Raw genomic sequence first — 14813 nt, 5'->3', positions numbered from 1 at the left:
TCTTCTTTTAGTACTGAGATTAAAGCAACAAGGAAAGAATGCTGCTTGTCTTTGATGTTTAGACACTGTTTATCAAATGTGATTTTCATAAGTGTCAAATTGATGTATAACATCGGCATGAGGGGACTCAAAATGAAGTGTATAACTTACCAAGTAACTGTCTCCACCTTCCTGCACATAAACACTCAAGAATGGTGATTTACTCTTTCTATGTGTGCTGCAGAATGTAACCTATAGAAAGAGCAAAAAACGAGGAGAAATTAATAAGTTCTCCTCGTATATCCATGCTAAGACCATGTTATTCCCTGGTGTTAGTTTTGGCGCTGCCTCAGCCTTGTAAATCCAGAGCAATGTCAAAAAGATATGGGTGTTGCAGTGGAACGCCCACTGCAACACCCATTGCACGCCCCTTAGCTGCCAACTTATAAATATGGAAATGGTGCTGCGGCACCGGCGTGTCAAAAAAAGTGACGCTCCAGTGGTGAATGGGGCTTGTAAATATGCCCCTAAGTTTCAAGCCATTGACTTTATTTTTAATTAATAGCGGATTATGGGAGTTGTAGTCCTGGTTCATTTCAATTGAACCGATATGATATGAAAATACAGGACTGGAAAATTGTGTTCTCTGTGGCAAAATCATCTGGTTACCTGACTAAAGAAGCACTCCTATGCCATAAGTTTTATGTCACAATATATCCAGAAATATCACCTGGCATATATATTGTGTCTACAAAAATATGTTGCCCAATTGTGTGTACATTTTCTATTATAAACTTCAAAGGGAGGATATTTTTCTAAATTATGTTTAGTGTATGATTTGTATATGAGACAGTATACCTGCAGCGATAACCTGTACTGTACCATATCATGTGAAGAGTAGTCCTGTCTGAGTCATCAGGTGTAAGTGTAGACCTTATCTGCATTAATCCTTGTAAGACATTCAAATGTTTCCTTTATATCTAATGTATGATCTATGTGATTTCAAATTAGATCAAAATGTTTGTCTAGCAACCTCGAAACTCTAAACACAGACCTCAATCCTTTAGTCACTTACAGTAAATGAGAGCAGTTCTTGTGCCTTGCAGGATGTTGGTGCTTGTAGTTGAAACACTACCTATGTAACAATTATTTGGTCCACAAACTGTAGGATAAACAGGTAGATTTCTCTTTGGGCTGGTAAAAAGTTTAACACAATATTGCATTTATTTTTATATTGTGAACCTACCCACAGTACTGTTATATAAATTGCATGGGTTACATAGTGATCCAGGATAGTTTGGTTTGTTGTATGCCACATGGCAGCATCTACAAAACAGACAATAATCTACAATGCACATGTATTATTTTCCGCCGCGGCCCATTGCAGGTAAGAGCAGTGGGGCCGGGTTGGGGGGGGAGGGGAGGGGGGGGGGATTTGATAGACGACCACAAGGGGAAATTTAATAAATAATCAATTTCCCCTCGTCTGTCGAAATCCTCACCCACCCCCACCCACCCGGCCCCACCGCTCTTACCTGCACGGGCCACTGCTGATTATTTTAATTTTAAAATTATATCCTGTTTAAACCTTTGGCTATCAAATAACTGTTGCTCCAAAGAATAGTAAATTAAAGTGATTCTGATGCTATGTAAGAACAGAACTATCTCCACTAATATATAGTATAAGTCAACTCTGTTAAATATCATTTTTTTACATAGAATAGGGTGCCTTTGATGTATGCAGTTGTGTTTCACAGTGTGTTTGTTGCACAAGATACCAAATATAAAAATAGCAGGTCCTGTGCTCATTACTAAGATGACCTGGTTGGTTTGCTACTTTTCAACATTTGGCTCATGTTTGCCTTAACGCTTTCTTTCTCTCTTCCTACAGGCAGCATCGTCTGCGTTGAGCAGCTTAGGACACGTCTACACTGCGATTGGAGACTACCCCAATGCATTGGCAAGCCACAAGCAGTGTGTTCTCCTCGCCAAACAATCCAAAGATGAACTTTCTGAAGCCAGAGAACTGGGTAACATGGGGGCTGTCTATATTGCCATGGGGGACTTTGAGAACGCTGTCCAGTGTCATGAACAACATCTGAAAATTTCCAAGGACCTTGGAAACAAGCGCGAAGAAGCTCGGGCCTACAGTAACCTCGGCAGCGCCTACCACTATAGGCGGAACTTTGACAAGGCGATGTCCTATCACAACCATGTCTTGGAACTGGCCCAAGAGTTGACGGAGAAGGCCATTGAGATGCGCGCCTACGCCGGCCTGGGTCATGCGGCTCGATGCATGCAGGATCTGGAGCGGGCCAAGCAGTACCACGAACAACAGCTCGGTATCGCGGAGAGCCTCAAAGACCGAGCGGCGGAAGGCAGAGCTTCCTCCAATTTAGGTAAGGCCGCATTAAATTATTACTTACGCTGATATTGCAGGTTCCGCTTGTGTCAGCTTCAAACAAAGTAACTTTTTATGAAATGAAGCCTTTTCTGGTATTTTTCGATTTTGTAACTTTTAGCCTTGCAAAGGGCTGGGATCTGGATTCCCCCATGGCGCATTGTACATTTTTTTCGAATTAACTATGAAATAGTATTCGACACTTGAAGCGAAAGGAGCTGTTTTACATGGCCAGGTATTGTGATTGCGAGGCGCCCTAACGTGCATTCAATTGTTGCTGAAGCATAATTACCCCGTGCCAGTAATTACCAGACAGAAAGTTAAATTATGTGGAAAATGAATTTGCATTAGGCTCGTTCAAAGCGAAACATAGTCTGTGAGCTTAGTCGAGTAAAAAACAAAAGGACCTACAAAAGATTACATTGAGCAGTCACAATAATATACTTCTGACAATGGGTTTATTCTGGCAAGCAAATCACAAATTGCGGTGTGATTACTACTTAAATTGCATGTTTTTAAGTGTACTCTAATCTTACCTATTTGTGTTACAGTATTTTACATTTTTTGCAGATTGCAGTCTCTCTCTACAGAGATAAACCGAGGTTTTCGAATGGAGCACTTTCAAAATAGGAGCACAAGGCAGTCAGTTTGTATCCAGTGGGTTTTCAGCTGCAAGTGTTCCTGGGTAGTAAACGAGGGTAGCAGGTCAGGCAATTTAAAATGTTTACACCTTATGCCTTTTAGTGCTGGCGCAGGGAGGGCTGACATTCTGCTGCGTTTGCTTTTGTGGTGGCAGCTCCAAGATGGCGGAATAGGGCCACAGGGCATGTAGTGGTGCTCACAGTGTGAGGCCTGCACTGTTGGGGGAGCCGGCATCCATAGCCACAGTGATGGAAGAGGTAACCAGAGGAGTAGCTGCCAGTCGTGAAGCGTGTGAAGTGGCACCAGGGCCCAGGGGAGTCAGGGACCCTTAGGTGCCCCCTAATATGAATACCCTTTACTGGAAAATATTCCATTTTTCTTGTTTGTACCAAGCTCCGTAGCGTCCTTTTGTAGGCCATTGGCGTGAGCAAACAAACATTGCTGGTCTCCAAATTGTGAATCCAGTGAGTTTTACAAGGCAAGATGTCTGGCCTGGTGCAAACTACATACAACCACTGCAGGCCAAGAACTGTCACGGGAACGCTCTTGGGAAGGCCTGTGTCTGCAGGTGTGTCATTCAAGCATTTGTGGAGACAGCACTAATTTGTGTTTTTCAATTTAGTGAGCGGTGTAAAACATTCCACTTCATGAAGGGGTTTCGCTTTGGAATAAGGAAGGGGTATTTTTTAGCTAGGGAAGAACTTTTGAATACACAGTGGTAACATGACAACCTCCTCATAAGATTATTGGACTAGACTTTCTGTGGGTGATGAAAACTGGCAAAAATACAGAGGCACTCTGAAGCGCACACCTGTTGCATGCTGGGAGGAGTAGAATTAGAATTATGTCAGGGTTTTGTAGGAAGAGGGAGAAAGGATTATGGATTATAAATTATGACATTTATAACATCAATCTTTTTGCGAAACGTTTCTGTTCGATGTGATGAAAGCTTAAAAGATTTAATTGGAGCAGGAAGCCACCTTCTTACCAAAACAAGGTGAATTAGACCCCATAGACTCTTGTGTGTGTTCAACGCAGACTGGATGTGACTGGTAAAAGCCTTTCTTTATCTTAAATATTTCACAATGTTCCTTTGTGGTGGTGATTTTTGGTGGATATTCCTAGCATGATCCCCAATGGTTGGTTGGCAAATAACATGTAACAGGTCAAAGCATCGTTTGACTTACAGTGGCTTATTTTCATGGCTGGACTGGTCCTTCTGCCAATCTGGCGTTCCCGGGAGGCTGGGGGTCTGCTTTCTGAACTCCATAGGCAGGGCTACCATGACCCAAACATGGAAGCCCCCATGGCCCTATTCTAATCGTGGCCTCCTGCGTTGTGGGCTAGTTAAAACATTTTTCCAGGACTGGCTTTGGTTTCTAGTCCACCTCTTCTCATTGTTAGACCCATTCTAAATTTTGGGACGGGGCCTGATGTGATAATAACATTATTATGTGGTTGCAGAATTGTAGTGCAATAAATAAGGAATACCATGGTAAAAGCACTACCCCGTGTTTTGTACAAATTTCGTGGAAACCATTTTCTTGCCACCTCCACAAAGGATTCAGAAGTCCCCTGTGCTGTGGCTTTCCTGCCGCCAGCAGAAAATAAACCGTTCATCGTCATCAAAGCCCCAGAAGGCCTCGATGGAAAGTGCGTGAGCGCCCCGGCCCCTGTGAGCACACCGTGGGCGGACTCGCGAACAATTCTTCAAAAGATTTCGGGGAAATAAAAAGGAGTTTGTTATGAGTCGACTTACCAACATTATGTAAATAAACTCCTTTCATCTGTTTTTTATTCTGCCTTTCTGCAGTTGATATCTTGGTGCGCCGGGGCTGGAGTTTAACGCGCTAATAGTTTATTGTGCAAAACCGATTTGTGAGGAAAAATTCCACAGGCAGGGTCAGATTACTAGGATACGAGGAATTCTTCCTTTGAAGAGTAAATTTGAGGACATGTAAAGCGAGCTAGTATGGTGGGTTTTAAGCATGCGCAAATCAGGAGAAGGGTGGGAATGAGAGTATTTCAGGGGACATGCGGCGCGTGCAGGTAAGCATCCCAAACTCCTCCGTGGGTATGGATTCAGTCACTGCTTTGAGGAAACTCAAACTTCCCAGCCTCAACATGTCCCTGCCACAGCCAGAGTAGGCTGCTTGATTATTTATGTGTTTAGTTCCTTTGACCCACGCTGAAGTTTGCGGCACAAGGGGCCACCATGGTTCATTCTTGTGTTCTTAAACACGGGGCTGGTGTTGGAGTGAAGAGAAACCTAAAAACTTCCCATGTAACTCATATGTTAGTGGGAAATCTGTGCTACATACTCGTGTAGGGGCAAGGGTCCCAGCATTCATTTTAGGGGGCTCCCGCTGGAGCCTGATTATGATGAAAACTTGCTTGAATGAGTTGCTATACAAGGCTCTTTTGAATCATGCTGAGTGTCTTAAGGGTTTGTGCTCTTTCCAGAATGGGAAAGTGAAGAACTCTCCCCCATATTTCACGAGAGGGGCAGAGGAAGGGGCTTCGTGATGGAGAATCAAAATGAAATAGAGGGCAAATCCACTTTACAATGGGAAGAACTCCAGCCCAATGGCTGCTCTTTGGAGATGGGGGGTGGAGGAGGGGGGGGGGGAGAGGAGGCAGGGGCACAGGAGGGGTTTTAGAAAAAAAAAATACCTTGTTGTCACCAGTCGCCAGCTGCCACCTCTCCTCCAACACATGTGAAGCACCCAGGTACCCAGACCCCCCCTAGCCAAACAGTACTTCATTACAGCAGCGTTGTGATTGGTCTGAGTGCCGTGGTTCAGGCTGGGCTGTTCCCAATGGGCACAGGGTCAAGACTGATTTGCATATTACTGGTTTCAAACTGGAATGGCATGAGGAGCAAACAAACTATGGATTTAGGCCCTGATCTCTGTACTGGGGTGAATGTATGACCTTGTTCTGCATTCTGTCCATCAATTGTTCTTTTTGCATTTGTCACCCCGAGTGGGACGGGTATGCCCAGACATGGGTCCCGTGGTCTCCATGCCTCTGGAGTCAAGCTATTCTGGCTGATGAGGGGTGGAACCCTGAAACCGGTCCTAGGATGCTTGTTTCCAGTCCAGGGAGGACCTGGCCCGGCAGTTCGGCTGAACTGTTCCCATTGGGTGCAGGATCAAGACTGATTTGCATATAGCTGGTTTCAAACTGGAATGGCATGGGGAGCAAAAAATGATGGATTTAGGCCCAGATCTCTATACTGGGGTGAATGTATCACATTGTTTTGTATTCTGTCCATCAATTGTTCTCTTTGCAGTGGTTCGGTTTAGACGCATGAGGGCGCACTTAAGGGGCAGCAGAAACCATTCCTCCTCTCTCCCAGGCTGTAACAAGCCCAGCCCCGCCTCAACCTTGCTCCTTACTGAAGAAGAAAATGATAATAATGTAACATTATTAACGTTGCGTTATCATTTTCTTTTTGCACTAAGTGGGGAGACACTCCCTCCACCTTAGTGGAGGGGCTGCCCCTGCTAAATTCTGTATGTGCACGTTCTGCACATGCGACTTCCCCAGGATACCCATGACTATTTGAGGTTTCCAGGAGTATTCCTGGAATTTCTTGTGCAGCCCATAAAAAACTGCACTCCAAATATGACTTTATCTGAGAGGACCACTTTTTCAAGATCTTTCCTTTGGCTTTGTGAAATGAGCATAGAGTGTCTATGCCCTGATGAAGACACCAGATACTGATGGTTTCTACTGTTCCAGTTGGTGGCATATACGTTTTGTACATCACTTAAGTTGCTGTAGACATCCTCTTTGATTCCACTTGCATATTGACATCTTTAAGACTTAAAGGGGTCCAGAAATAGAAGCGCAAAAGAGTATATTTCCCTTCCTAAGTTTGCAGTGAGTAGGTAATTCTGTATTCTACCCTTTGCTCATTTCAGGAGTTATTGAGTATGGGGTCGGCACAGCACACTATTTTGTGCTCGGTTTTTCTTGTGCCTCACCTGTGGCAACATTGTGCATCAGGGGACCAGGAAGTGCCCTAGATGCAAATTTCAGGAATGTCTTGAAATTTGCACCTAGTACACCTACTAATACATATCAAGCATAGAGTTGCATTGAGCAGACATGACTGCACAAGTCATTTTGATCCTAGACATTCTCTTTAGCTCTTGCCCAAAATGCACCTTTTCCCAATCTGCTTCACAAATAGGGAAATAAGTTGTAAATAGATTTTTTTTTTTTTTAATAAGAGAGATACATTTTATCATGAATTATCTAGGGGCTCCCTCCTAATAAATTTAGATCAATTGTGGCTCAAGCTAGAGTTGACATAAGTGCTTTGCAAAATTTCACTGTTTTATGTATGTCTGTATGAGTTATTTCTATAGCACAAACGCAGCCAAGGGGCAGCACAGCACTGTGCAGAGTTAAAGACAGCAATAAAGACAATGGGTGATTGGAGAGGTAGCTAGTTTGTGGAGTATTAACCTCATCCATGCTCATGACGCGCCCAGCTCATCATGAGTCACAGTGGAGCTGTACTCATGACGAGCTGGGCGTGTCATAACGGCCGCGATCCGCCCCCGCGCGATTGATTCCCCGCCTGTGCGGGTGAATTAATGAGTGGGCGGAGTCTTGACGAGCCCAGCTCATCATGAGCACAGCTCCACTGTGACTCATGACGAGCTGGGCTCGTCACGAGCACCGCGGCCACCCCCCCCCCTGCGCCGTGGGGGAATTACCCCCGCAGCGAAGGGGTTAATGCATTGTGATGTAGTGTTCATTAAAGAGGTAGGTTTTCAACTCCTTTCTAAATTGGAGCAGCATTGGGGCGGTCCTTATGGACACAGGGATGTTGTTCTGTGTGTTGGGTGCATTGATAGGAAAGGCCTGCTGCCTCTTTTTCACACTTCTTAATCTCCAGTCTGGTGGTGGTCTGACTGCAGGTGTGCCAAGCGTCAGTCACCAAGGATGGTGAACTTGTCCATAAGATAAGCGGAAGTGCTGGTCATGACTGCTTTGTAATGGATGCAGCTGGCCTTGAAGATGGCGCAGACCGGCACGGGGAGGCAATGGGGTTCTATCAGGGTGGGGTGATGTGATCATATTTCTTTTGGTCCTGGATAAGACGTGTGGTGCGTGGTGGCAGTGTTAAGTCTGGGAGGCATGGAGTAGAGCGTCACTACCATTCCGATGAGAGAGTATGCAGGCTTGAACAGTAGTTCTGAAGTTATTTTCTGTTGTACATAAAGGCCTACTAAATATGCACCCTATTGTCATTAAAAAAAGAGCTTTTGTGGAAAATGTCCACTTTGCAAAACCGCACACAACAAGCAGTGTTGTCTTAAAGGGGCTGGATGGAATGTGCAGATATTCAGCAATGGTTCTACTTTTAAGTGTGCTGATGCTCCTTTCCGTACATGGTGTTTACATTTTTTAGGCACACCTTGGACGGGCACACCATAGAAAGTCCACACAAGGGCTACTCAGGACACAAAAGTGCCGGATTGTTTATCATGGACAAAAAAGATTAAGGTTCTGATTTGTGGCTGAGCCAGGCTCGGATTGCGTGCGCAGAGCCCTCTGAAGCCCCAGGCCCTGAGGCGGTGGCCTGCGCACAGGCTGCAGTAATCTGCTGACATCACAGGCAGAAGGCGAGGAGCTGCGCGCGGCACGCTTGAGCCCGGACAAAACGCCAGGCCAGCATTTACACCCAGAGGCTGTTCAGCGCACAGTTCGTTCTCCCTTCTGTCGTCCCCGCCAGGAAGGGGTTGGAAGGTAATTGTACACATCTGTGAAAGGCTGTGGGAAAGTAGAAATAAATGGCCGGCTGGCTTTTAAAACTCTGGCCTATGTTGCACAAGCGTGCGCACGCTTTCTCCTGCTCCTGGTGCTGATTGGTGTTGGATGCGCCGGAGCATGTGATTGGTGGGTTAATGCAGCCATAGAGTCTGTTTCACCTTACCAGAACGTTATGCAAATGCCAGAATTTCAGTGACTGACTCCTGACATATCCTCCATTATAGCCGCATGGCTTGGAGAGAGGCTGCAATTGTTATACCAGAGATGATCAGACCATTTTCTGAAGGGGTGAAGAGCCTGGTGTGTAGGTTTACTCTGGTTGCCTGGAGCACTGCTAATGTTTTATGCAGCTTGTTTCCTTACATGTGACCTCAGAATTCCCTTAATGGAAATTGATTCAGCACCTCCGATGAGAGATCATCTTTGAAGAAGAAAACTTAGATTGCACCTCTTTAGACAGGGCTTTAATTGGGTCGGTCACAGCACTGGCAGTAATAAATAAGCATTAGCAAAGCCAAAAGATGTATTTAAAATGCGGAGCAAAGCTATTGGCTTTGCCAATGATTGTTGGTTTAATGCATAGTTTACGAGCAAAACCATTCCAAGATGGCCACCCGCGCATATGCATGCATGTGGATGTGTGGGCGTACACACTGTAATGTTGTTCTGAAATTATAAAAATAAAATAAAATGAGTCCCATTTGGCAGTTGGTGCGTATGCATGCATGTGAATGCACCATTGTCCATCTTGGAATTACTTTTATTATACTTTGAAAACAAATTCAAAATGTCCCTGTGTGTGGACATGGATATGCACACATGCTCATGCATGGCAGCCTCATTGGAATTCTTTCTAGGCTTTCTTCTCTATTTACACTTTAAAGGCAGTGGACAGCCATATTGGAACAGCAAATTTACAAATTAATGTATGCATTGGGATGTGGTACAAAAACACAGAAGTCAGCAGCTTGGTAGCAGCATGCAGCTGCTGAGCCATCTAAAAAGGAATTCCAGAAAAGTGGGATGGATGGAAGAGGGACAGGGGAGCGATGGATGAGTAAGGGAGTGAGCGGAACAATACTTTTGTGCAACACCGATCCCTCACAAAAGCAATAAAAAAAAATCAGGAGCAGAGGAGATGAAAGGCAGTACATGCATAAGGGGCTAGTGAAAAGATCAATGAAGCTAAAGAGTGACCTGCCGATGGAGGGAGTGTTTAATTTGTAAAAGAATGAGTGCTGGTGCCCAAAGCTCTATTGAGAAGCCTGAATCCAGCGCTATTGAATGTTTGCGTGCTGAATAGTAAGGCTGAGCAACCTTTGATCCACCTCATGCCTCTTTAATCCACTGCCTGACGCTCCCTGCCTATTTATCTCACTCACGCAGGTTCCTGCGTTCTCCCTTTATAACAGTTTTTCAGTCTTTCTCTTCCTCTTTCTTTCCCTTTTGTATGTTTTCCCTCTCTTGCTTGCTCAAAATGTCTGATAAAGAAAAATTAGTGCCGGCCCCCAAAAATAAGTGCTGTGGCCCTCACCAGCAACCACCAGCTCAAATTAAGCACTGGATGAAGAGACTTCTCAAGCAAGATGTGGGGAGAGAGAGGGCATAAGTAACTGATGCAGTGGGAAGCATTGCAGAGGAAAATGAAGTGAAGGGAAGAACATGAGCGACTGGCACTTAGAAAGACGATCCCTTTTCTGTAGACTTTTAAAATGTTTTATTCACAACGCAATCTCATAGTTTTTTAACTTAAACATTTTCAGTTTATTCCAAACAATATTACAATATAATACCAACATCAAAATACTGGACAGGAGTCATGCTTTGCCAAGAACAGAATTCTAGTTCACATGTTTTAAGCCATGCCCTTACTCACAAAGCCCAATCGTCTTGTAAAAGATTCCTTGTTACGTTTCTTTGACTGCACCCTTTTTAGAGACACACCACCGTCTGACCGCATTGAAAGCCTTTTTAGCACTGTGTACCAAGGCTGCATATACTCTTATTCTTGTGAGACCAGGTAGCAGTAGGAGTAAATCATCTCCAAGCTTGTTGGAAGGAGATGTGACATAGAGGTCAGAACTGCAGGTTCAAGTCTCCGTATCAGCTAAACATCCTGCGAGTCTGGGCAAATCACTTAGGGCCCGATTACAAGTTGGACCGCCAGACTCATGGGGGCGCAACATTGGCACTCCAGCCACCGCCGCACTGGTGGTCTGACCACCATATTACACCTTTGGCGGTCAGGGGCTTACAATATCCTGGAGGTGCTCCTGCTGCACCACCATGCATATTATGAATTTCAGGACCGCCAGCGGTGTCTGAAACTGCTGGCGGTCATAAAACAAAGGGGGCTGTCCTGTGCATGGGGTGCATGTAGGGGGGCACATGTTGTGCCCCCCTGTGTGCATGCACTCCCCGTTTCAGCAGGCATGGACTTCACAGTCCATGCCATGCTGGAACGTGCTGTGGCGGTCCTTCAGCGGTGCCTTTCTAAGGCATACATAGATACCCTTTAAAGACACCACCGCAGGATCACCACGCCGCCTGCCCACCAGATCACAAAAAACTCATAATCTGGTCGGAGGGCAGTGACCCTGTTGGGCGGTCCTCGGGCAGGTCGGTGGCGAGGCACTACCAAACTTGTTTTCGGGCCCTTAGTCTCCCTGTACCTAAAAAAAAAGTGTTGTTGGGTAATGTAACTGGTGCTCATTAAAGTGCTGTAATGCATTTGGGCCACATTCACACTATATTAAAACACTAATGTAGCTCGAGAGACATAACATGTAGGTTGATTTATTTCATCCATTTTACAAATACTGTGAATGGAACATAACAAATTGTGCACAGGCTGTTACCTTTGGCTTTCCTTGTTGAAACAGAATGTAGTATACATTTCATTGGATACATGGAACGTCATTCCTAGAATTGCCCGGGTAGGAATTGCCCGGGTAGGGCGAGCTAGCACCAGGGTGGTATTTAACACCTCTCTGCATGATGTAACAATATGGCCCCTGCTTCATTTCATTTTCTGCTCCCACCGCTCTTTGGTAGCCGCAATAGGAAATGTTTGTATTTTGTCTATGTCTGCAACGTGTTCTTGCTAAGGGATGGTACCCCAGCCTTGAGCACATGTTCATTGGGTCTTTGCCAAGTACTTCAGTGTGTGCTTAACTTGTATATCCTCTCAGCTGGTTTGTGTTCCAGCAGAAGGTAGTAATAGCTGTGGGCCATCGCCCAGCTTTAGGTGGTTGAAAAGAATTAGTCTCAGTTGCCAAAAGTGGTTGCTGTCAGCCTGTGATTGACTCTTCAAAGACATGGACGACACAGCCTGGAATTAAGATAAATGTTCAGTCGAACAGTTTCAAAGTGAAAAAAGAGCTCACTTTGGTTACTTTATACCCTACATGTGTTTACAATCACTTCTGAAGGTGTCAACAATAAAAGCTGTCATGCCGCCACTAGAAATGAAGTGGGGCCCTGCTATGGATGGGGGACTGTGCATGGCTCTGTGCCATGTGGAGGGCATAAATTATGCCGCAGAGGCTTTAATATTCACAGTACCACCTAACATGGGGCGCGGAGGTCTCTATGGGCGCTGCCTCCTCCCAGCATCCCACTAACCACTATAAAAGCTGCACTTTAAAAAACAGCTGCTACCTCCTCTGTTCTTTGTCTGTGTTCCAGGTCCTGCCTGGCTGTACCTGCATGGGGCAATGTCGGCGGCGTTGTCGAAGGAGGCCTGAGACCTTCTGGCTGCCTTCCAAGGACCACTCCAAGCTTGTTCTTTGTCGAGCACCAATGGGTGGTCTACATTCTTTGTTTCCTAAGGGATCAGTGGTGCCATAATGTCTTCTTGGTAACAGGGCACACACCAGAAGGCGTTTACTCTTTTGCCGGAGCAGGCCCTTCATGAATATGGTGGTGTGTACCACAATACTGTTGATTCTGAATTTCAGAAGGTTTGATAAAGTGCAACACCAATGCCCACTGAGGCTACAAATACTATGAGGAGGAGAAGATATGGGGTGGCAGCTAAAGCTGCCGACTTCGACAGTTCATTGAAAACGGGGTGATTCAGGGCAGATCACTCATTTCCTCTTTTGCAATCAAGTGCAAATTTGTGGAATGCAATTTAATATATGTGAAATGTTCTGCAATTAAAATGTGTAATTCCCCACTTCAAGTACACTATCACGAATCATTTCCCACATTCCACATTAATATACTGGACTTATTTGCTCCAGATGTTCACACTGTATGAACAGAGACATTACCAATAGAAATATGAGTTTCTGCAGGTTTGTGCACCTTGATTTTAAGTGTCACCTGCAGGCAGCTTTTAGCTATTTGTCGTCAAAGACCTATAGCTCACAATACAAATACTCAGAGTGAGCTTTGGGCAGCTCATTGGTTGGTTTTCTTGTCACTCTCATTTGCTTGATTCCTATTCAGCCGCTTCCCCTTCTCTTCATGTGTTTGTTCCTCTTCTGTAGCTTAGACGGATGACTTGTATGCTTTCACAGCTCATGCCTGAAAACTTGTTTTTACATATGCTTTTACCACTCCATAAAAGTGTGTGTGTTTTCTTGCTCTCACTCCTGTGCTACTTCCCCCTCAAACCACCACAGCGCAGTCCATTTGTGCCGCCCCCCCCCTTTTCGTTCATTTCTTCTCCCATCTCGCCAGTCTGGATTTTATTCATTTTATTTCAGCTCTCACCCCCTCAAATTCCTCTGTTGCAACCTTAACTCCCCTGTTGCATCCTGATGCTCTCCTTTTAGTTTTATTATTGTTCTTACTTTTCTTTTTTTTTTCTGGCCGTCCTGGCAGCAGCTGCAATTTCCTGACAAGTTACTTATTTCTTAAAGCACACTCTTGCATTCATTTTATTCTTTGTTTTCATTTACTGTTCCAAGATGGGCATCTGCCATCTTGGAACAGTAAATATATATTTTTTTTAAAGGTGGCCACTTCATGCAAGTGCATGCGTAGTGACACATGCACCCATTTACGTTATCACACTGGGCTGCGTTCACATCATGACTTGCATGGGTGCATACATGCTGAGGCTTGCGTGCAGTCACACCATCATGTTTTTTCTTTATTTTTGCAGATGCATCAGCAAACAAGCTTTTTTTTTTTTTAATTGCCGATGCACAATACCATTAAAAAAAATTAGCAAACGGTGGAGGTCTGCACTTACAAAGACAAAAAGTTACACCCAATGGCCTTGCCAATGCCTTTTATTTTCAGAATCTCTAAGGCTTCCGCATATAGGTGTGGGTGGGTGTTTTTTTTGTAAGTAACCGTCTGAATACTGCAAACTTAGGGGCAGATTTACTACTTCTGGTGCATCTCTGCTAATGCGCCAGAAGAGTTGCCACGCATCTGCCCACCCGTGCACCACCACTGATGCGCGCATTTCCAATGCGGCGCACCGTGGTGCACGGATGGGCAGATGCGTGTCGCATCCCCCCCGTGGAAAGGCGGCTCATTCCTTGAGTTGTGTCGCAAGCACGACACAGCTCCAGCAAGGCTCTGGGTGCCCCTATCCCTAACATGCTGCGTCAATCCTTACGCCTGCTTCAAGCAGGCGCAGGGTTTTGACGCAGCATGGCCGTAAAAGTTACAGAGTGAAATCTTGTAGATTTCACTCAGCCACTTTTCGGAGGCGTTCCTGCGCCAGAACGCCCCCCCCCCCCTGTGCAGGAACGCCCAAATGTTGCGCAGGGCTTTACAACGTGATGGATCTCCCTAGATGCGTCACATTGTAAATAGCCCGCAGCATGGTGCGGGATTTGCACCGCCGCTGCGTCACAAAAGTGACGCAACGGTGGCGCAAATCTGCCGTAAGCCCCTTACGGCAGATTTGCGCCGCCGTTGTAAATTTGCCCCTAGAAGTGCCTAAAAGGAATGCTTGTGCTGCGAGCCCAGCTCTGTCTTTGTAGCAGACAGTAAGGCTGGGCTCAGAAAGCGGTGGGCTCGCGCCTCGCCT

The 14813-nt window shown here is 45.4% G+C and overlaps 1 protein-coding gene across 3 annotated transcripts in view; it reads left to right on the top strand.

Moving 5' to 3' along the window:
- Nucleotides 1–14813, top strand: part of TTC28 (tetratricopeptide repeat domain 28) — a 1841724-nt gene that overhangs the window by 1333475 nt on the left and 493436 nt on the right. For all 3 annotated transcript variants that reach the window (XM_085636419.1, XM_085636418.1, XM_085636420.1), the window contains one exon: nucleotides 1871–2378. In XM_085636419.1, the coding sequence (XP_085492545.1) occupies nucleotides 1871–2378 (508 nt within the window). The remainder of the gene's footprint in view (nucleotides 1–1870; nucleotides 2379–14813) is intronic.

Source organism: Triturus cristatus, chromosome 11 (assembly GCF_964204655.1).
Source record: "Triturus cristatus chromosome 11, aTriCri1.1, whole genome shotgun sequence".
In the NCBI taxonomy this organism is placed as follows: Eukaryota; Metazoa; Chordata; class Amphibia; order Caudata; family Salamandridae; genus Triturus; species Triturus cristatus.
The sequence above is the reverse complement of the archived record's forward strand: the minus strand, read 5'-3'. Positions and strand labels throughout refer to the sequence as shown.